This window comes from Haemorhous mexicanus, chromosome 7 (genome assembly GCF_027477595.1).
Source record: "Haemorhous mexicanus isolate bHaeMex1 chromosome 7, bHaeMex1.pri, whole genome shotgun sequence".
NCBI lineage: Eukaryota > Metazoa > Chordata > Aves > Passeriformes > Fringillidae > Haemorhous > Haemorhous mexicanus.
Genome location: NC_082347.1, coordinates 30,842,006 through 30,865,708, shown reverse-complemented (window position 1 = coordinate 30,865,708; position 23,703 = coordinate 30,842,006). Strand labels below are relative to the sequence as shown.

Below are 23,703 nucleotides of genomic sequence, written 5' to 3'. Positions count from 1 at the left end.
TTCTGATCAGCTCTGGAATCTTGGGACCAAATAACTTGTTCTGTAATATGATTTATTTTTTTTTTTTAATTATGGCTGGCTGGCCAGCTATCAGACCCAATCCTGGTTATATTGTAAGCATAACCAGAAAGTTTATTATGCCTTCTACAATTACTATTAAAAGTATACCATCCTGCCAAATAGGGAACATTTCCTACATGTACAATAAAGGAAAATTTGACAAAAAGATAACACTAAAGCCTATTGATTTCCTAGTAATATCCCAAAAAGAGACATTACAGTGGGATAATATTGCAGATATATCTACTAGCAAAAAGGGGAAACAACGTAGGATGTGAGATACCAACTGTTTTTTAATGTAAAGCTAGACTTTAAAATATTAAATTATTTTATTGAAAAAAAACCCAAAGTTTTTCATTGCATAATGTTATTTTGGTATTACAACCATGTTTGTACTAATTTCTGTGTGTGCAATGTTCTTCTCTTTTTACCTAGAAAATGAGGAAAAAAAATTAGTTGACTGTTGTAAAGTAGAATTTGGTTTCTTGTAGGATCTCATCTTGGTACGGCAGCAATGAGTAGAGCTGCAATAATGTGGCAATTGTTAAGGCAAACAGCAGCTACTCTGTGTTCAACAATAGTCTGTGCAAACTTTGGCCACTAGTACTTGCTTGTGACAGAACAGGGTATTGTGATGTGATGCACTTTTTGTCTCAAGTGCCCTGAAATGTTTATTTTTTGACAGAAGGGATCTTTAATAGCTAATCCTCAAATTATGTTTTATAGTACACTGTGATATTCATGGATTAAGCCAAAAAAGCCCATTACATTACATGGACTGAATTGTAGCAGGAAATAAAATTACTTACATGAGAAATAATTCCTGTGGCTTCTGACTGAGCACTAATATATTTTTCTGGGTATAGCATACAAGAGTGACTTCCTTTCAGAGCATGAGGTAGGAAATGACATCTATTCAAATTCAAATGCAATTAAGGAGACACTTAAATTAGTTTATAAAAGGCTGTTGGTTTCTTTACATACCAAGGAGTCGGAAATAGTAATGAGTTTATCATGTTAACTGTGACAGTGATTCATGGAAGAAGTTACAGCCACAAGGAGATATTTTCTTTAAAGTATCTAAATAATGTTCTGTCTATTTAGTGCCTTTCAGTGGGATTTGGAACAAGTTTTTAAAGATGGGCAAAAACTAGTTTTGAAATCTCAGGTTGTAATGGAGTGCTCTGTGATGCTATGCATGTTCATAAAATTCTGACTTATTCCAGAAGCTGTTCTAATTTAGACCAGATACATAAACCTGTTTAAAGGGGAGGGAGAGAAATGAACAGGAATGCTTGCCTCTAGAAATTGAGTCAAACTGTGGAGTTCACAGGCGCAGTAGCCTCAGAAAGCTATTAACCAATGCTTGTCACTTCTATGCAAATGTATGAAATTTGAAAATGTTCATTCAGGAAGTGACACTAAATCTATGTTACACTGCTAAAACAGAGTAGGAAATCTAACTTTTTATTTTCTTTTATCTGTTAGGTAATTCCTTTGTGTTGCATCAGTAAATTACAGAATCACAGAATGGATAAGGTTGGAAGGGTCCAACCTCTTGCTCAAGCAGGGCTCCCTAGACCACATTAGCCAGGATTCTGTCCAGACAGTTCTGGAACATCTCCTGTGAGGGAGACTCCCCATCCTCTCTGGGCAATCTGTTCCAGTGCATGTTCTCCCACACAGATTTCTGGATCCATGGGAAATTGTATCTAATGCATGGGACAAGGATCAGAAAGAGCTACTTGTACTGTTTATTTTGTTACACACTTCCCTGATAGTTTTTTCAGAATCAGGCTTTTGGAAAATTGAGTGCCAAAACCTTGTTTCAAGGTTTAGCTTGCATATAAAGCAAGTTTCAGTGCCAAAAGGAGGCAATCTAGGACTGTGAGCTTTGTCCCCCTTCCTTCCAAGACTGTGGATGTTGGAGGAGCCAGTTTCTTTGATCTCCTGCAGCCACATGCACTTGTCCAGAAGGTTTTCCAGGCAGTGCTGTGGAAAGGTAAAACCAGAGGGAGGGAAACACATTAGAAGTTATGACATGGAGACATTAACTCCACTGGAAGACTGTAACACAACAGCCATGACAGTTTATTGATAAAAGAGCTTTTTTGCCTCTACCTATAGCCTGCCTTATGGGCATTGTGGGCAGTGCCTTTCTGGGTTGTTAGATTCCCCAGTGGCTAAAGGTTGCAGTGATGGGCCTCTTGTCTTGCTCTTCACTTACCAGTGAAGTGCATTGTAATAAAAAATAATGTAAGTAAAAGACATACAATGTTTAGAATTTCAAGGAGTATCTTTAGGAAAAAAAAATCTGTAATTCTTCCTTTTGGTAAATTGTTATCTGAACAGCTTAGACAAATGTTAAACCCTTGTACAAGTAACATTTCAGGAAGTGCTAAACTTCTGGAAGTTCAGAGGAGTTCTAGATTTCTTAATTTTGTTTTGAAACTATGTCTTTAAATTGGAATTGTGCTTATATGTAAGAACTACAAGACATGCAGCATATAGCATCAAAACTGACAGGATTTAACATGACAGAAGTAGGTGGTTTACTATGAAAGACTGGAAATGCTTGCCCCATCTTGATTTGTAATAGAGGTAGAAGGTGGATCCAAACTGACCTTACCTTACTGTTTGATAGTTTTCAAACAGCTGTTTTCCAGGAGCCTTTTTTTTTGCCTTTCAGTTATGTGTTTTGGTCTCAGTGATGGTGTTCATCTTGTTACTGGCATTGGATACGTTCTTTTAACTATGTATTTTTTAAAAACCTATGGCTGAGTTTCATGTCTAGATTCTTTGTTCAATATTAACTGTAACCAAAAGCTTTACTTCCCAGTTCACTAAGATTTACTTGTATAATAATACAATGGGTTTACTTGGTTTTAATTTAAAATGTTGTATGTGGCTGTAGGTAATTAAAAACATTTCCTGAAAAATGGTGGGTTTGACTGTACCATGCTGGAATTGCTTCTTCTGATCATGAAGAATTGAATAATAGTCATTTGTCACATAGGGTGTTGACTCAGACACAGATGATTTCAATTCAGATGACAGAGGGTGTTACAAAACCCAGCTGTTGACTCTGCTCCTCTTTCCACAAGTTGCTTTGTCTGTGGCAGGAATGGCTGACCTATGGTGCAGTTTTTGACAGCCACAGTTTCTGGCCTAATTTATTCAAGAAAACCAGTGATGACTTTAAGTTGTTTTAATGCACTGGGTTGGCAACTCCAACCCAGTTTAGGAGCTGTTTCCAGTGTAAATTGTCAGTGCTAGTGGTAGTGGCAGCCTTTGGAGAAGAGTGAAAGCCTGGAAGAATGTTTAAGTTGCCTGTATTAGTGCATAAATTCTCTGTTTCTGTTTCACAGCTAACTTGAGAAAGAGTTTTTGCAGCAGTGTGCCAGCACTTGCAGAGCAGTTGCAGACTGGCAAGACACATTTTCTTGGCTCAAAATTATTAATTTCAAGCTAAGGCAATTTTCTCCAAGAGCTTTGGTTGTTAATCAAATTTGGAGAAAAGACAACAAGAAACATGAAAACAGATCCTCTTCTTTGAGGTTTCAATTGCACTGGGATTGGAAGAAGACTGTTTACCTTTTTTGGAAAAGGGACATGGTGGGCACAAGAATATGAGCCAAGAAATTAATTGGCCAGGGCTGATTCTCTGGAATAAATCAATAGGGTGTTAAATAGGAAGCTCTTGAGACAAAACTATACTGCTTAGGAGTGAAGAAAGAAAATGGGTTTGGTGGCTGGCGTGGTTGGAAAGGGTGCCAATTTTCCTTGCTTTCCCTTCTAGGATAATACCTTGCTAAGCTCACAAGGTAGCTCTGGGGATTATGGACTTGGTTGACTTCTCAGTAGAGTCAGGACAGCTAACATTGATAGCAGTGGGTCAAAGAGACAGCCCAATCTTAATATGTTAGAATAATCTCAATTTGAGGCTTCTTGTTTATTTGTATCTAGATAACTAATATGTAAACTTTAGATTTCTGCCCTTCAAACAGAGTTGTTTTCCCAAGAAGAACTTAATTCTTCTTTTGGTTTTGATTATGCCTTCATAACCTTTTTCTGGAGTTAAAAATAGAGTAATGATATCTTCTGTCTAATTAACTTGTGGACTAGATGCTTCTGTTGCCTTTTTTTCTCCTGTAACATGATTGAATTCCTTGCACTACAGCAACCCTGAAGTCATTACACTGCACTTAAAACAAAATGCAGAAAGGAATGACCTTTTGCTAGGACTCTGTGTTGTTTATGTTGCTAAGCCTGATCACCATCTCCCAGCAAAAGCCAGTTTAATCCTTAAACATTAATTAGATAGTATCTGCTCAGAATTGTCTATTGTTTGCTGTCTGGGTCTTCATTGATTATAACGTGGTGCATCTCCACAATGCCCCTATTTGCCCCTTGGCTCTTCATTGTACAGGGCAGCTCTTATCTTCTTTGCTGATAGCATATCACCAATGGTACCAGTTAAGAGCTGAAAACACTTGTAGCATAATGGAAAGTTCCACTTTTGCCAGGATGACTCATTAATTAACCCTGGGATGGAGAGGCTTCCTGTGCCAATTTAGGAAAAAGTTACGGGAAGATGCCATTATATATCAAAAGATAAATGATTGGAAGAGTTTTGTCATCCTTATGGTCAGGAATTATGGTTTTTAATACTCTCGGTCTACCTGAAACAAGCTTGGAAGCTCACAGAGATACTTTGGAAATCGTTTACATCTTGCTTTTCTTTGGGAGGAAACAGACAACTGCTGAGAAGAATGCACTGGTACTAGCAGTGTTGGAGGCAAGCTGTACATCCAGGAGGCACTAAATATCTTTTCTTTCCAACTGACCACAAGCTTTGGCTTCAAATAGGCCACTGTTCAAGTGTAGCTACCAAGCTGACCACTTGGGAGGGAAGGAAGAAAATAGGCTTGGCTTTGGGTGGTGTCAGGGGTTGGGAGGGCTCTTGGGACTGTGAAGAGGCCAGGGAAGACTTTGGCTGCTGTGCAGAATGCCCTGGTGTGCCTGTCAGACATTGCTGACAATGAGTGGGTGGCTGGGGTACGGTTTCACTGTCCCAGCCTGGTGTGGATGGAATGTCTGTACCTCAGGACTTCAGCAAATTTGTCCTCTGGACTCCAGGGAATCCTGTGATGCCTTCGTAGTGCTGGGGGCATGATTTAGTTTTTGTCAAGGAATCTTTGCCACATCTGTAAGATAAAGCATTGTGTGTCTGTAGCAGGCTTGAACCAAACAGAATGGTCTCTACATAAAGACATATGATGGGTGTAAATATCTCCAGTAAGGAGCTGTAACAAGGCCTGGGAGTGAGAAGAAAGCTCCAGAATTTGAGATTCAACTCCCAGTAGTTTCTGAGATAGAAAGAGCTTTTGCTGCAGAAATCTTCTCCCTTCAGAACAGGAAAGCAGTAAAAAATTTTGGGGAGATGCTCTTCATTTAGGCTTAAAGTGTGTTTGGACTTGATCTACTAAAATTTGGGCATTTCAGGCTTGACAAGTGGCTATAAAATGCCAAAATACAGATCTTTTTAATCTTCAGTGGAGCTGCGTCATTGATTTCCCCTCAGGTACACACATGTTCAGGGGTGACTTCTGCTTTTTGCCCCCAAGAGTGTCTGTTTACCCAAAATACAGCAGGTTAGACAGACTTGTTGCCTGATTGTCTCTTTTTGGCTGGTTATCTCAGTCTGCTGTCTGTCTAGAAGGAAAAACAGGTGCTGAGCTGTGACAGGCTTTGTAACCATGCAGAGTAAATTGGGGGGGCATGAGGCAGAAAGGAATGTAACTTTGTATTAGAGACTGCAAGCAAAAAGAGATGGGGAAATTAATTTTGTTAAGAAAAGCATGCCAAGTAAAATACAGGTTCAAACCATTTGTTCCTTTGAGAAACTTTATGGTCTAAATTTGACATCGACTGTAGCAAGTATCCAAAGAACTGCCATATGGAGAAATAGCAGCTTGTGTTAAAATCATACACTTAACAGCTTAATTTCTAAATTTCTATTGAGCAGTGTCTCAATTCAGCAGTAGAAAAAGGGTGCTTCGTGGGGAGACTTGAGTGAGAAAGGAATGGTGTGACTTTTTGAGTAGGTCTTGCAGGTGCAAAAAGGAAAGACTGGGAAGAGCTGTCTGTAGTGGGGAGCAAGACATGAATCCAGGTGTAATCAAAATTATTTCAGTTTGTTACTCAATAGTGAAGTTACTACTGGAACTGACTAAATCAAATATTTTCAATATCTCACCTAAGAAGCGACCAGTCCAAGGAAGGGTAAATAACATTGACTTTTTTTTTTTTTTTTAAACTTTTACTAGTAAAAGGAAGGTGACCTGGAAAGCCTTACAGGAATAATGTATCTGTCCATACAGGAAAAGCTGATAGAATGTTTTTTCAGCTTCCAAATCCTTATGAGGATCTTCCTGAATCAAGTGCTGGGGTTTTTGACATCAAGACTGTGATAAGCAGAGAATTGGATCTGTAATGGCATAAGTTGGCAGGCATTAAACTGTGAAATCTGAAAGGGTAAAAGGGAAAAGTAACAATTTCAAAGTTCGTGGAGACTACATGCACAAAACAAAGAAGGGATGGCTGTTTTTGTTTTGAATAAAGTCATCCCCTCTCAACTCCACGATAAAGCACAGGACAAACAATGAGTATGTTAGGGGAGGGAAGGAGAATGATGGGGAAATAATAATCATTTGTAGAGAAAGTAACCACTTAGGATCCCACAGTCCTGCTCTTTTAAACAAATGTTGACTTTAGTTCTCTGTTTATGGATTTGGAGAGAAAAAGTCTCTGAAATTCTATTTCATTTAAAGTTACCAGGGGAAATGCTGTTGCTGGATTCTCAGTACTTCAAACAAGCCATGAGTATTGATACTTTGAATATTTCATGTGGCAACACATGAAATATTGATAGATAAATATAACATTTTATTAGATAAACTGCAGTGTCTCTTCCTCAGCTCTGCTGTGTTATTGTGTGTATACTTATGAGCTGTTTTTTTCATTTATATGGAAAATAATGAATGTGAACAGCTCTTCACCTTTGTAGAAAACAATTTCAGGTCCTTCTGTGTTCACAGGTTTCAGATGCAGTCTGAGAAGTATGAACAAGAGATGCCTTCTCTGCACTGGGGTATTGATCCTGTATTTTCTGCGTTTGCAAGACTCTATATTAAAGATATTAAAGAAATGAGAGAATCTATACAGGTGCCAGGTATGTATTTATAGGTGCTGATTATGATGCACACAGTATTATAATTGATTTATGTTGTACTTTTTATGAAGGGATTGAAGAATAATTCACAAATATCAGTAAAGTAGTTTTCCATACCCTTAAGCTAAGTGATGTTAGTATCGTTTAACAGTTCTAAGAACAACAGGGTGTATGTGAAATGTATGTGAAAAATAAAATATATTTGTTAAAATGGTTTTCCTTTTTCTCCAGAACCTCTTTTACACTAAGGTAATGTTGTGTTTCCTTTGTGGGGTGGTGCTTGTTATATTCTGATAAAGTTAATTCTAAAAAATGCTTGTTCTTTCTGGACCTATCTATTGTTATCTCTCCACTGTCTCTAGGTTTTTTGCAAAATTTTGACAGTTGGTGACATTGCTGGATGTGGGATTTTGCTTTTTCCTATGGATATTAATATATTATAAGACAGATACAAGTTTTGAGGTTTTGTCTCCTTCATTTCTAGATGTGATACATATATAACATTCTTCATACATTGGAACAAGCTTATTGTAAATTCTGGACCTTGCCCCACAAGTGTCTGCTCTGCAGTGTGTCCTGCTGCTCTGCAGCGTTACCCACGTGAACTTTGGCTGAAGCAACATAGCTCTGACCTTGAATTGCTGTTTTTACCACACAGGCTTTAAATAGACTGCAGTGTGTCTTCTGCTGTGGAAGGGTTCATTACTCCTAGCTGAAGCCTGACATGGTGCAAGATTATCAGGGAGGAACCCAGAGAACTTAGAATTAATGAGGAAAAACAATAAGCCCTAAGCACAGTGTATGTCTTTGGTTTGGGTTTGATGTTTTGTTTGTGGTTTTTATTTTTATTTTTTTCTGTCCACGGGTACTAAGTACCCCTGTTTGGCTCATTGAATATGCTTTGCTTTGTAGGTTTTGTTATTCTTCTTCAGTTTTCTTTAACAGCAAGGATAGCAGCAATGCTATTTTTGGAGAAATGAAGGACTGGTGGGTTTTTTTCTCTTCTTGCAGCCATTTTTATGTACATTAGGACTTCACAAACCACAAATACCAGTCTATCTATCTATCCTGGTTATTTAACATGGTGAGAGATTTTGTCTTAAATCCATTGCAATAATTAGGCTACAGAGTGTTGTTGATGTTTGTCCTACAGCAAGTTTTATTTAGAGGCCTTTTAAAACTGTTTTATAAATGTCTTCTAGTAGTACTGGTGTGGGAAAGGCATCTGGTAAAAACTGTTCTTCATCAGTTACAGATATTTTAATTGTTTCCAAACAAAATACAGCATCATTCAATGCCAGCAGAATTGGATTGTAGTTTGGACTTGAACATTAGTACATACACATGTGAAAATATATTCAGAATAATTAACCTTATAAACCCCAACATTTAATGATAGTAGGAACAGTCCTAGAAAGTACAGTCCTTCTCTTTTTTTTGCCTCCAAAATACATGAATTTCCCTTCTTACTTCTCTTCCTGTTCTTTTACTTAACTGATTTGGCTTCTGCTTCAGGAACTTTTTCAGTTTTGTTATTACCTTTGTTTTTTTTTTTTTTCTAAGATGATCCTAAGGAGGTGCTATCTGTCATGTCAAGATATCAGCCTTTACAGTTGGTACGTTTGAGCTTCCCCTTCCTGTGCATCTGGCACTCTGCACTCTGCTTGCTTGCAATCCTGCATCATTTTCTAAACCAAACTTCAAATAAAATGAAATTTTCTAGAACCAATATTCTGAATTTTGTTCATTCTCCTTGTGCTGTACATACACCAAACCAGACATTTTCCAGTGTGTCTTATTTGTTGGCAACAAATGATAGCACAACAAAAACACTAAAATAAATACCTTTTGAGGAAGGAAGAATGTAGGTGTTTGTTGTCAATGCTTCCTGCCTTTAATGGGCTTTTAAAGACCAGCTGAAGCTAAGTATATGGTTGGCTATAAATCAGTCATTAAGTAATGGTAATTAAGAATGAATGAGTGCAAAACAAAAAGTTGTAACTAGGAAGAATGGAAAGAAACACAGTCTGAATGTCAGGAAAAACATCCCTAGAATGACATCTGTTAGATCATGGCCTTCCCAGGAAAAAGGTGGGATGCCCTTCACTGGGATTGTTTATATTCTGACTGTACAGATTGCCAGGAATTTACTGTACAAAATGGTCTTATATTGGCCCTGAGGAAATGGACTGAATGACCTAATGAGTTTTTTCTTTCCACTTTTAAGCATTAGGATTTGATGCCACAGTGACTAATCCCTTAAAACAACACAGAGGGAAGCAGTAAACCTGGCCAATTACTCTGCTGCTATAAATGGTGACAAGAAGGTTGGAAAACCTCCCAGATAAAAACAGCAATTGTGTTGTCTTAGCAGCCTTGCAATGAGAGTGGGTGTCAAACTCAGTTGTAACACATAATCACATCATGGAAATGAGCTTTTCTCAGAGTTATCATGCACCACTGCTTTGTGACAGCTTATCAACAAGGAAGGGAAGCTACAAATAGCATAAAAGGAAGTAATAATAATTAAAGGAATGGCAAACAGCACAGTAATGCTGGTACAGACATGACCAGCACTTGCCCTAGAGATCTGTGTATCTATAGCCCCCTGTAGCAGTGCTGTGGCTGTTGTGGTAATGGCATTTTGCTCTGTGTGATTACTGGGATATTAGGAACCTCACTGAATGTGTGTGTCCACAGCTTCAAATATTTAGTATATATTTATTGCTACCAATATGGAGTTAATTTGAACAAATAAACTGGAAGGAGGAGTAATTTACACCTTGAAGTCATCAAGTGCAGCAACTTTTAATAGATTAAATATAATTTCATTCTTCAGATTAATTCTGGTCATTTCTCTGAGAGTAAGGGTGGAATTCTAGGTGAATTTATGGGGACAGAGAGAACCAGTTTTATTTGGTCTCTGTCATCTGCCAAAACTCAGCTTACTAACTGGGAAACAAACATAATAACATGTTGCTTGTTTGCATAATCAGGAGCTTGGAGTCTCTGCTCCAGTCTTGCTCTAGACCAGAAACTAGCCCAGACCTTTACAGAGATGTTGTAAGATTCAGTGAATGACTACATACACTGGGAGCATCTCCACTGGGGGTTTCTGTAGCAGTGTTTATTTGTGCCCTGGTAAATGAAATGAGAGACAAGTGGACAGACCTGCTAAACATTCTCTATGCCAGACCTGACCAGTGACTGCAGATTAGTATAGCCAGATCTGAGATGGTAGCCATAGATGCATCCTCAAAACACTGCAGTGGATTTTTATGAGCAGAATTTCTGCTTATGAGCTGCTTGGCTGATCACCTCTGATTTCTTCTGAAACTTTTGTGTTTTTTCTCTGTCTTGCATGAAGAAAGTTAATTCCAGGCTCATTTAAGGCTGCTAGCTATGTAGGACAAGTTATTTTTGGATTTTGGATTTAGGGTTTTTTTTATACAGAACATTTTTCTGACTCCCTTGCTGCTGTGTTTCCCTTTGTAAGAATAACACTTGCCACGGTGTATGGAGCCAAATGTTCCCTTCTGAGTCCCTCGAGTTATCTACTTTTCAGAAGACAGTTATTGAACATCCCAGATGGCTTATTTCAGTAAAGCAGCAGTATTTGAAAACTGAAGAAAACACATTCACTGAAAACTAGCCAGGTCAGGGTATATTTGGAGCTTATTGCCCTATTTTCCTCCTGCTGTTGGACTGTGAAGCCTCAATGTATGATGTTTACATTAGTGTTTGTTAACTACATTTGTCACTCTCTTGAAAGGGATTACAGAGCAAGGCAACCTCAGTGCTCTCAGAGTCCACTGGGCTGTGATTTCTCACTGTTTCCTGGACACGTTTCTAAGTGTTATTTAAGTTATCTTTATGGATGCACAAAAATAGCTTTGAAGGGATGTTTTTAGAACATGTGTTTTCAGAAACTCGAGTTCAGAATGCAGTCCACAATGACTTCAGGAGTGTGCTCTGCAGTCTGAGAGGGCTGTTGCTCTCCCCCTGCCCCCACAGCTCCTGTTCTTCTAGAAATGAAAGACAGAATTATGTTCGTTTTCCTTTCGGAGGCTCTGCCTTAATCAGGAACAGCTGCATTGTGAGAAGCTCAAACTGCTTCCTTTGTGTTCTATTATTTATTCTGAAGCCTTATGAAGATATAAAAAAAAAAAAAAACCAAACCAAACAACAAAGCAAAGCAAAACAAAAACCCAAATGAAACAACAAAACAAACAAAGAAAAAACCCCTAATGCTTGCAGCAAACAATCTGTTTTTCAGATCCAAATGTGCAGGAAAACAAGAGGTTAATAAGATTTTGACACTCTACAAAAGCAAGCTTTTGTATCCTAAATACAGCTGGTACTTTCTCCTTTTAGTGTCCCTAGTCTTCAGTGATACAGGGGATTTTTGCTGTGTAGGTGCTGTATAATTTATGATTTATTAAATATGTAAGAAAGTATGTTTTTTAATTGACAAATGTGACTATGTAGGGTAGGGTGTTGAAAGAAATAGTTACATTAATCAAGCATGTTTTGTGTCTAGGTATATTCTTTTATAATGGACATCCAATAAGACAGGTGGATGTTGTTGGGATAGTGGTTCAAAAGAAGGAGCGAGATGCCTTTTATAATTATGGAGGTAAGGAAAATGTCTCCCTTCTTGCACCTATCAGCCTTTTCTCTTAGTTACTGTTAGAACTGAAAGGTCTCCCTATGTGGTCATTGTGTATTCTTGAAACAAATGTGCTCTTATCCTAATATAATGTATATCTACAGCTGAGATTACCTGGCAAACGTAGGGCAGCTACGGTTTATCGCCACTTCAAAAATATAGAATTAAATAGTTAACACAGTGATTGATTCATGTGGGGTCATGTAGCAGATCTTAACTTTGGGTGTTGCTTTGTCACTGGACTCTGCGACCTTCCTCTCCTATTTGCAGTACCTTTGGTCAGATGCAAACATATTTAACAGTGCCCACAAATGTGAAATCATTCCTTCCATATTTGAACCTTAGAAATCCCTTCTGACTTTTTGTATGTCTTGTCATATCTTGGAGCCAACTTCTAATAGCAGTCAAGAGCTTGTTTATGTTTAGATGCACAAGAGTTTCAACAAATGAACTCAAGCATCATAGCGCCAGTTCTTGCCAACACCAGCTGGGAGTTGTCTTCTCTGTACTGCTTTTCCCAGTATTCAGTTTTATTAACATGGAAACATCTGATTGTCATTTTGTTCAGCTGTCTTTTACATCTGGAGAAAAAGCAGAGTGGAGCAGTGGTGATGTGGCAAGTTTTAAAAGGTGGGGGGAGGTCACCTCACAGTAGGAAGGGGGAGCCAAATGCAGAGATCCTATTGAAACCCTTTTGGCCAGTGTCTTCCTCTGCCATGGGTTTTCGCCTGGTGGAGGAGAGTCACAGAGTGCCTGTCCTTCCAAGCTCCTCTACTTGTAAGATTGCAGTTCCCTGACCCTTGGGAGTACTGTGAAGATACAGCTGATAAATTAACCAGCTCCCAGGTACCCCAGCATCAGACTGCTGCAGGGTGGCATTGACTGCAAATGCATTTATCTCTTCATGAGAATAGAGGAAGACAGAATCAAAATGACCAAGACAAAACCAATTCTATGGGTAAGGGTTTTCCATGCTGCTCTCAGCATCAGTTTAACAACTACACCTGTGGAAAATGTTTGACTAGGGCAGAAAGTAGAGGAATTGAAATAAGAAGAAATTGCAGAGTAGTGGAATTGAGGCCTTAGATCAGCCGACCTTCAAGTGCAGCTCACAGTAAGCCTGGCTTCCTGCTGTCCTTTCGCATCCAACTCCACTGTTTGTTCCAGCAGTTCCTGCTTTGAGTTTTCAGGCTACCTGCCAGGGTGCCCCTCCCCAGCCTACCCTCCCTTTCAGGCAAGCCGACTCTGCCAGCACAAAACTGTAACTTCTTAGACAGTTTCCTGCTTGTAACTTCTTGCATCTCTCAGTTCAACAGACTCTGGTGAGTCACAGGGGTTGCATCAGTTGGAGTGCCACACACTGCTCAGGACTTGCTCACTTTCCATCTGCTTAAAAGTGACTTACAAAGCAATTCCCCCTTTGTACTTTCCCTCTGATAGGGAACTGAAATGTCTTTGTGTCCCTGCCTTGATCCTCCCCCCTCAATTCCTATTTGTCTGTTTCAGAATACACATCACTCACTTTAAAGAATATTAGGTCCTCTGCTGAAAACTCTAGAGCCAGAACTGATGACAAAATCACAATTGTAAAAAAGAATTAGTTTACTCTTTCCTGGCTTAAAAAATAAAAACTACATGCTATGTAATATCTGATTTTGACACTGATTTGATTGTTTCTTGCTATTATTATGATAAGTTAGGAGAATTATATCTAATTAAAACATAGCTTTGATCAAGCTCATTTTTACCTAGTACACCTTTCTGACCTCTTTTGTCCCCTTTCCTTTTTAACAAAACCAAACATCACATGTGATTTTCTTTGTACTCTAAAACTAATTTTAAAAGCTAAAAGGCAGTTGACTTAAAAAAAAAAAAATCACCAGCATCTCAGTAGGTCCATGCAAGCCTGACAAGAGCCATACCCTTTTTGTCATAAAGAAATAAAAATTATCTCATTTAGCAGGTAGCTTTAAGCTACCCCTCAAATAGTTAAGCAAGAATCAAAGAAACCAAAGCCAAACAAACAAAAAGCAGGGAAAAAATCCCCAGCAAACAAAAAGTAAACCCACAAAAAAACCCAAATAAACAAAAGTTTAAACCCAAAGAGATGAGGAAGGGTGGCACAGGGAACACAGGAAGTTTTCAAGAGTTTGTAGACCCCTTGTGCATTTAAAATAGATTAACATTCTCTTGTCTAATTAGAATACAATTGCAAGTTGTCATTTGTCTGTACTTCAGAAGTTACTTGTCTTTTTGCTCAAAGCTTTCATCTATGAGATTGCAAAACTTTGTTTCAGAGCCTTACTCTGCTACCAGCTTCCTTCTGTGGTCAAGTACAGGTCAGTCTCTCCAGAACTCTGTTTTCAGCTGTTACATTGAGGAGAAGGAGTCTGGCCTCCTAACCCTTCAGTCTTGCTTGGTTTGTTTCCAAGCCCTTCTTAGGAAGCCTGTCTGTCTTGGTTGGTGCAAGCTGGAACGTCTAGAAACTGTGGGGATGCAAGAGTGAAACATTATCTGCTCTGCTTCTCGTTGCCATTGCTGGCTTGCACACATGGCTTGGGCATGGCTTATGAGGGCTTTGCCTCCTACTAAAATAGTTGCTGTCTGTCTGTACCAAGGAGAGGAAATCCTACCAGCAGATTGTTATCTGTGCTCTGGTACAAAATTAAAGCTGCTGAAATAGTTGCAGACACAGCAGCTCAGAACAGAGAGAGCAGAGAGGAGCATACTTTTGTGATGGAATTTGGAATTGCCTGCATCTTACAAGTGCTGTAAGTTTGGTAATAGGAATGTGCAGCTAAACTGGTTGGAAACAGGAAGGCAAAACAATAATTTGAAATTAGACCCCCAAAGAGGGAGAATGTTTTAAAACATGTGAGACAATGCAAAGGTATTTTTCTTTGATGCTATGGTTCCCAGAGGAAATGACTGCAGGTATCAATCAGCACCATCATAGTAAACATTGCTGTTACTTTTTTAGTCATGGACCTGCTTTAAGGAGCAGAAGAAAATTGCAGGTTTCCATTTGTGAGGAGTGGAATCTCAGTCTTGGAGATTTTTCATTCAAGAAGCAAGGTGCATTGGCTGGATGATCCTTGACAGACATTTAGTGTCTTTCTATATTAGTGTTTGTTGCACAGGCCATCTATATACAGTCCCTTGATTGATAGAAAATTGATCCTTCAGACAGATTTTAGTTTCCTTTGAGTTTTGTCTTTTCCTACTGTCATTGACAATGCAGTGCCTGGAGCAGGAAACTGATTTTCACTGGTCACTGGCAGAACAGGAAGAACAGCTCCGTGCTCAGGAGAAGCTGTTGAGCCTTTTCAGCAGAGGAAGTGGCATGCATACCACCAGCACCTACACTCTAAATTGGGAATTCCTGGCTTAGAGCAGAACCACAAGCATGCATGTCTTCTGTCCTTCCTGCCTAGAGGAGCTGCCTTTCTGCTCCCTGGACATCATCTTATATTGGAAAGACCAACAGACTTTGAGCATGATATTGGCATGGAAACCAGTGCAGCTGTAGGTAGCTGCACTCCTGGTTTATTCACATGGTTGTATCCCCAAATGTTGAAGTGTTGTTCCATCACTGTAACAGTAATGCTTCTGTAGTTTGTGCCTGGTTTCCTTTTTCAATTTGTCTGACTTCAGCCTTCAAAACTGATTTGTCTCCTGACCTTGTCAACAAGACAGAAATTCCTTAATATCCAATATATGTACTGAAGCCTCATAATTTAAATTAGTATATGATCTTTCTTTGAGAATATACCTGTTACTTTGCTTACTATGCCCATAAGAACATCTGGTGCTGAGCTACTTTCATGGCTGAAACAACTGTGGAAACTATTTCAGATATGCAAGTTGAGTTTGGACACCTATTTTACCTTCAAACCAGTTGGAATGAGATGTCCTTGGAAGTTATCTCCCTACATGTTTATGTATCTTCACTTCTGGGCACATGACTGCCTGCTTTCCTAGTCTGTAATGCTTGCAATTTTTTTTTTTGCAGTGGATGATAGTACTGGAGTTATAAATTGTGTCTGCTGGAAAAATCCCATGGTAGCAGAAACACCTTTATCAGGTAATTTATCAAATAAATAAGTCCTCTTTTGACTGTTTGTTTTTACTTATGTCTGTCTTAAATAATTTAGTAAGTGATCAAACTTGCAGAAGAGCAAATACTGCCTGGGCCATTTTGGGAATTTTCTATTAGTTTTTGTGTTTTGTTCAAGGGTGATGCCAATAAAACCATTACATTATGTCCTGTCCCTGCCTTTTCCTTATTTGAGTAATATGATAGTCCAGTTCTATGCTGTGACATTGTTCAGAGAATTTGCCTGTTCGGGTTCTTTCTGTGACTTCATCTAGTAAGGAACTAGGCTGGAAATGTGCCACAACTTCTGTTTCCAAAGTCAGTCCATTGACCTGCCCTTGTGATTATGGTGTAAGGATTTATCCTTGCTTTGTTTGCATTCATATACTCTTGCTCCTACAGACACTGTCAGCAGTGAACTTGAAAGTAGCTTCAAACACAGTGGGAGAATGCCAGCAGTCTTTAACAATTTGGGCAAGTCCTAGATGTGCAGTAATTGTGCATTTGAAATTAATGTATTATTGCACTCAACTAACAGAACAGCGCACTAGTGTCTGGCTGTCTCTTTGCTTTTTCTCCCACTGTTTCTTGTAGATCAAAGTACAGAATTATTTCTACTTTGGCTCTTCTTGGAAGCCCATGTAGTGGATTGACAACCCTAATATGGAGCTGATCAAATCTTACTGAAATAAATCTTACTGGTGTCATCTGCAGTGTTAGGAATGCATATTAATAGAATGGAGAAAGGAAAGCTTGATGTAAAAGTTAAAAACTCTGATGGCTGTGGAACGAGCCCATTTATACAGACAGATAATTCATGCTTATATTTAACAATCCTATGACAGGTGGTACAAATGGTCCCAACTGGAATGTAGAAGACAGCTCTCACTTTGGAGAGGTGATGATCTGGCACAGCTCTCAAAAAAAAAAAAAAAAAAAAAAAAAAAAAAAAAAAAAAAACCACAAAAACAGAACCCCAAAAAAAAACCCCACCAAAAAAACAAAAAAAAAAAAAAAAGAGAGAAAGACACGCAATCAAATCAGTTTTTTTGAGGAAGTTAAATGAGGAACTTAGATGCATTAAAAGGAATAGCATGATATACTGCTTGAAATAGAATGAGGACCAAGAGTGCTTTTCAGCCTTGTTTTCTTATTTTACACATACATTAGTAGTGCTTGGATGGACACTATGCTAAGAATTGCAATTAATTCATTTGTACCTGCTAAAGAAAGCTCTTAGGGGGCACAAGAAACTTTCTTCCAGCCTTTTGTAATTGTGATCGGGGTACTTGGAGTATTAATCAGGTTTTAAGTTATGAAGGATTTACTGTCCTACAAAGCTGTGTTATGTAAATGTGATGTTCTGTCAAGTTGCATTCACCTCAGTTGCATTCACCCCAGTGTAGGCATCAAATTGCATCACATGAATGCTTTGGCCCCACCTCAGATGACTCATTCTTTTGTATAAAAAGTTCAGCTAACCTTTCTTTTCCCCTCTCATCCATCTTAGCATGATAAAATCAAAAAATGCCAAAACAATTTCAAAATTTTATTTCAATTTTGCAACCCATCTGTGACATTTTCAGTTGTAAATCAGTATCTTCTCCCTCTTATGTTTCCCCCAGATGAACAATTTTAATAAGTATAACGCAGTAAACTAATTTTGTCACTCAGATGTTTTCCTACCCAGGACACATGGTGCCTGGCACCTTACCCTTTTTTAGTGATATGACTCCTGTGGTGCTTAGGTGGATGAATGCAAAAGGACAATTAATGCATTGGCTTTAGTGCCTGACTCCCTTTCCCTCACTTCTTGCAGGTCATCCAAGCACACCCAGCAGTCTCAGTGTGTTTGAACAGCTGAAGAAACTTCAAGAAACAGTAAGCCAGAAAACCAAGCTGGAGATTGGAGATGTTGTCAGGGTCAGAGGTCACATCCGAACCTATAGGCAAGAAAGAGAAATTCAGGCTTCATGTTTTTGTGAGTGTTACGAATCTGTGATATATGTAACTAGGATGTCTGAATCTGTGAAAATATCTGAGCTGTATGCAATTAATTGAATATTTTTCACATTTTTTTCTGGCATCTCATGTTTCTAAGGATTCTCATCTGTATGTCTTTATTTCAATTGTAGCAGCATAAGGTTAGAAGACACACTGTGTAATGTGTGAGATTAGACTGCCTGTAAACGAGGCATTCCTGGAAAAACTGTAAAAGCTGATTAGCATGCATACAAGAATACCACACAGACCCTGTGGCTGGGTGTCTGCAAGAGTGATTTGCTCTTCAGATTTCTCTGTGTTGAAGTAGAGCAGCCAAAGCCTGTGGGAAGGGAGCTGCTGACCTTCTGAGTCCCACTTCACCAAGGGTACTGAGGGTTTTGGAGAGGTCGCTGCTGTTTGCCACAGCCAATCCATTCCATGGGCAGGCAGCAGCTTAGGGACAGGGTCCCACTGAAGCCTGGCTCTGCAGGATGAGGGAGAAGTGTTCCTCAGGCACAGATCTGCATGCAGGTGCTGCCTCTGTGTCTGACAGCTCTTGGAGCAGCAGGGCTCTGCAGCCCACAGCTCTGGGAGCTTCCAGTTACATAACTTCTTCTCAGTTCCGTGTCTGTGCTGTTGTGTAAGAGGTTTTCTCCAGTGAGATCTTAGAGAGATAATGCTAAAATCATTTCTTTTGTGAAGAAAATCCTGTCTTTTAAAAACCCTGTATAAGTCAGATAAAAAGTCTAGGTTTTTCAGCTCTAGCTTAAGGTTGTAAGGGAGTTCAGCCTCCCTTTCCAGACAGAAGATTTATGAGTATATACAACCCATTCATGGGTTGGTAACAATACCAAAGAGAGCCATGCAATTCAAATAGCCTCTAAATGCTTTCACTTTGGCCCAAATAAAGCTCCTTACTATGTGTTAACTTCATTTAATGGATAAAGGCTGCTGAAAGGTAAAATAGAGATCATAAATTCTGGTTAAAAAAGTTGTCAGACAAAAGCATAATCTGTAATGCACCACAACAGGCCATTTTACCTCCTTGTAAACTGTAAAAGAAGGTTTGGCCTTTGTGGTTTGTTTTTATAAAAACCACAGTGAACAAATTTTGCCAATTTAATACTGGCTGTGAAGCTCTGTTGTGCTGCCTCAGGTTTTCTTGCTTAAAAAATTGTGTGGGAGTCCTGGCCAGGTCTACACATTCTCATTGCCTTTCCAGATAAAGTGGATGATCCTGTGTGTGATGTCCAGATTTCGAGAATGCTGGCGCTCCCCTGTCTCTATAGAGAAGTTTATGATAAACCTTTCAAGAGGCCTGAGGAAATACAGAGGTAAATGCAGTATGCAGAACTGCTCCTGGGGCAAAGTATGGGATCTTATGATTGTTTACTTGTTGTAATAACTCTGGAAAAAAACAGAATGGGTCCCGACTGTGATTCAGCCTGCATTCATATACAGTAGCAGTGCTTTTCTCACAAATAATTGGTGATATATACAGATGTATGTATCACCATGTACCTGTCCATAATCTTATGAAAGAAATACAATGCTGACTAAAGTGAATATTAGGAAGGAATTAAAATACTGTGTACAGACCTCTTTCATCCAGTGAAAAAACGTGGGATTTAGAGCAAGATTTGGGACTGAGGTCAGCAGTGAGGATGGAGACGTATCCTTGACTGATGTTGTTTTATGTGTGAGGTTAAAGAGCTATTCCACTAAGTGCTCTCCTGCCCTTGTCATTGTCAAATCACAAATACATAACCTCAATAAGCTGAGTCAAACACCCACTCCTGTATTCAGTTTCAGGGTAGCTGGATGCTTATTGGGAGGCCTGGTGCATGTTGTGTTGCTTCAGAGACTGCAGATCTTAAATTCACAAAACCCTAACAGCAAATGATTGAAGAAGAGCAGTTGAAAGTTTATACTTCTAAAAATGATCTGGTTTAATTGAAGATTTAAATTCAAATTCTTTAAGGACAGTAAAGCATCCTTTGATCTTTGAAACCAGTCCGGTGGACTTATTTATGTAATTGTTCTAAAACACATTTCTTACCTTTTGACATGTTCTGTGTATCCTTGTAGTGGCCCGGAGGGTCAGAATTTCTCAATCCATATGCTGCATGAGAAAGTGCAAGGCTTTCTATTAGAAAACAAAATTCAGACCTTTTACCAGCAGGAATTGGAGACAGTTGATTCTCTGGTGTCTCTGATGGGTGTGCATCTACCCAGCCCCAGCTGTGAGGAGGTGAGTGAATGCACCTGTTCCAAGCTTTGAGTGGGGGGAGATAATACCATGTACTTTTTTAAAGCGTAAACAGATAAGAGACTGGTGTCTTCAGAGGATTCAAAAACCACTAGTGCTTGAACTTTACACATTAATTATTTACTGAGCTTGAAAAATCTTGTTACTTTAGACATATAAAACTGGGCTGGAAAAAGTAATGTAAGAACATTCTGTTATTAGGGGTAATCTTGTGTAAGGGCTGAGCAATCTTAGAGCCTGCAACAGTCACTACTGTATTTAGATTTGTAATTAGTAGCTGTGTCAGAAAAAGAGATCCCTTTAAGGTGCTTGAGTTTTTTGGTTCAGAGGTTTGAGATCCTGGATCTAATCAGAGAAGGGAGCACAAAATCTTTGTCTTGTTTCTCATTTGAAGTTCAATATATTGATAGAGATGCAGCTTTCAAGAGGAGGTTATGATGAGTGGATGAATTGTGCTCCCTGCTACGTGTTTCTCACATTGGAAGTCCCTAACTGTGAAAGGATGAGAAGGTGGGATTAAATTGAAATCAGTTTACAGGCAGTTGCATGTAACCAAATTATTAAGAAATTTTCCAATGAGTTAGTAACCTCTTGATCAGCTGCAGAGTGGGAAACAGAACAACACTCATTTTGTAAAATGGCTTTATATTTTTCTGTATTAGTTGGATAAATTACAAACCAGATTTTCAACTTGTATGAAGTAATAATTTTCTGCAAAGCTTACAGTTACATCTTTTATCCTGAAAGCAGTGGCAGTTGGAACTTAAGCTGGAGTGTTGTGATTCATTTGTTTACTTTTTGGTTTTCTGTAGAGAAATAAATCCCTGGCTGTCATTTTCACCCTGATTTTGAAGTGCACTGTAATGTTAAATGCTACGTTATGTTGAATTCTAATATTTATTAAATTCTTAAAAAAACCCAAAAAATAATATAAAACACAATCTCTTGCAGATGAGGTCAAATAATAATGAAAAGTAGCTCTTTTCTTGTTGGCCTTGTTGAACTGCTGCTGATAGCTGTTCTTGATAGCTGGGTTGGGGTTTTTTTTGTTTGTTTTTTTTTGTTTGTTTGTTTTCATTTAAGGCATTTTTTTCTGGTTTGCTTTAAAACAAACATGGATATTGGCACTAACAGGAGCTATTCTCATTTTAGACAGAAAAGTTTGCTAGTAGATTATCCAACATGGCACCTGGTACTTTCTAAACTAGCTGGAACAGTATTAAAAGTTCCCAAACACTTTATATTAAAGGAAGTAGTGGCCATTGTGTCCAATAATGGAAACTTAAATGCTTCAGCATTTATAGAAAGACCAAGATAAATAATTTACAAAGCCATTTAAAGTAGGAACTGGTGCAGAACAAACATAGAAAGACTGAAAAAATCCCCCAAGAAAACTCAACCCAAACAAAACTCCAACCAGCCAAAAGAAAAACTACTCAAAAACCCCAAACCAAGAAAAATACTGTAGCATCAGTGTTGTAAGCAGTCATGAAGAGCTATCATAATAATTACTAGTTGCTCCTGACCCTGATACAAGGATGTGAGTATATGTCCCAGGAATTTGGGCCCACAGATGCTTATTTAGAAATTGCAGCTCTCCTTATTGTCCTTTACTATTAGTTTCTTGCAAAGAAGGTTATCTGTTCTTGAATAAGAAAGGACCTGCAGTTGTCAAGTGGCGTCAATGCCTTAGGAGGAGTTCCTAGTAATGCTCTAGAAATGTATTTCCTTGTTCCTCTACTCCATCTCTAGAAGGTGTCACCTTTCATAATTAGCAAAGGGTCAAGTACCCAGTTCTGTCCACAAAAGGAAGTGTAATAGATCTGATTTCTGTCCCTCTTCATTTCTTTTCTCTTCAATAGTCTTTTGTTTTGCACTGCCCTCAAACCAAGAGGACAAAAGGTGCTGCTGATGTGGAACAATGTTATTTTGGGCCTATTTGGCAAGGCAGGAGCTGCAGAGCCAACTCAGATAGTTAGGCCATGCCTCAATATACACGCTTGTTCACTTCTTGCACTTTTCCTGGATGTAAAAAGATGAATTATTTGCATGTGTAGGTAATTTTTTTATCTTGATTCCAGTGTTCTCAAGCACAAGTTGCTGTTATACTATTTGTTTCCTTTCTCTTCCTTTCCCCCTTTCCCCATTCATCTCTTTCCCAACTTTTAAAGTTCTTGCATGGTGCTCATCATAGTGGAAGGGTGTCTCCCCATGGAATATTTTCTCCAGGGAGGTGATGAACTGCTGTGGAGTCACTGCAGTAGAGTTGAGCAGAGGGTGAAGATGGAAGGAGTTAAGCTGGGATATTCTGAGGCAGCATCTCTGTGTTCTTTTCCAGCAGTACTGTGTAGCTGAGTCCTGTCCACATCCCATACATGTCCTACAATAAATACCTCATTCCAGTCCTGATGCCTCCCTGGCAGTGCAGTCTTCTGTCTGTCTGGAATAAATTTCCCTCTAGTAGATGCATCTGACAGAACTGAAATAATTTCCTCTTCTCAGACATATACAAGGGAAAATTTAATTTTATAGTCTATGGATGATGAGGAAGAGAATTTAACTGCTTTTAAAAATAGTTAAAAATTAACAAATCTTTTATGAGTTTTAAAGCCATTGGAGCTTTAATTTGCATAACCAGTTCCCCATCTATCCCAAAGGTGTAGCCTTTTCCCTATCCCTTAAAAGAAATGACTTGTGAGTCTGGAGGGGTGGGTACCAGAAGGAAGACTACAAGTAAAACAAGAAAAAGTAACTTTGTGCTTAGAGAACCTCCGGAGTGTACTTACTGGACTTAGGCAATTTTGTTTGGCAAATGGACAAGCCTTTGGTCTCATTTTTAAAGAAAGCTACATCTTAAGTGGATCCATCCAATTGCTCAACTGAAATGCTTTAAACCAGCCAGTCCTGATTAACAATATTTCTGCCCTTTTGCCATGCATAAGCTTTAGTGTGTGCTATTTTAGTGCTGCCATTCCAGTTTGTGCCTGTCACTGCCTTGGACACATAGCTTGAGTTGTGCTTTCCAGAGTGTGCTGTTTGTACTCCTCTTGATTTGAATGTTATTTCAAGGTCACCAAAAAGAAGTAGTTAAAGCAGGAAGTTTTGCAGTGTTGCTCACACTGTCTGTGTCTACCCTGTTCATTGTACTGTAAGTGTAACACAGTTCACTGAAAGTTCTTGATGCAGGGTCTTTGTCTTTCTACCTCTCGAGGAAGTTTCACCACTGCTTTCAACATTATTTAAATATTTTTAAATCTTGTTTAAACATTTAAAAATATTATTTTAAATATTGTTTGCTATCATAAGCTGCAAAGCTTGTTATAGGACTTCAGGACTGACACGTCCAGGATCCCTATTACTAAAATTGTCACCTGCCTAAGCCTAGGATTAAA

General features: G+C 38.7%; 1 protein-coding gene across 2 annotated transcripts in view; it reads left to right on the top strand.

The window, feature by feature from the left end:
- STN1 (STN1 subunit of CST complex) overlaps window positions 1-23,703 on the top strand; it is a 41,947-nt gene that overhangs the window by 6,107 nt on the left and 12,137 nt on the right. The window contains exons 2-7 of one of the 2 annotated variants that reach the window (XM_059851923.1): window positions 7,161-7,294; window positions 11,835-11,930; window positions 15,976-16,047; window positions 17,879-18,040; window positions 19,265-19,376; window positions 20,131-20,293. In XM_059851923.1, the coding sequence (XP_059707906.1) occupies window positions 7,168-7,294; window positions 11,835-11,930; window positions 15,976-16,047; window positions 17,879-18,040; window positions 19,265-19,376; window positions 20,131-20,293 (732 nt within the window). In that variant the 5' untranslated portion in view covers window positions 7,161-7,167. The remainder of the gene's footprint in view (window positions 1-7,160; window positions 7,295-11,834; window positions 11,931-15,975; window positions 16,048-17,878; window positions 18,041-19,264; window positions 19,377-20,130; window positions 20,294-23,703) is intronic. The other variant, XM_059851924.1, reaches the window with a different exon arrangement.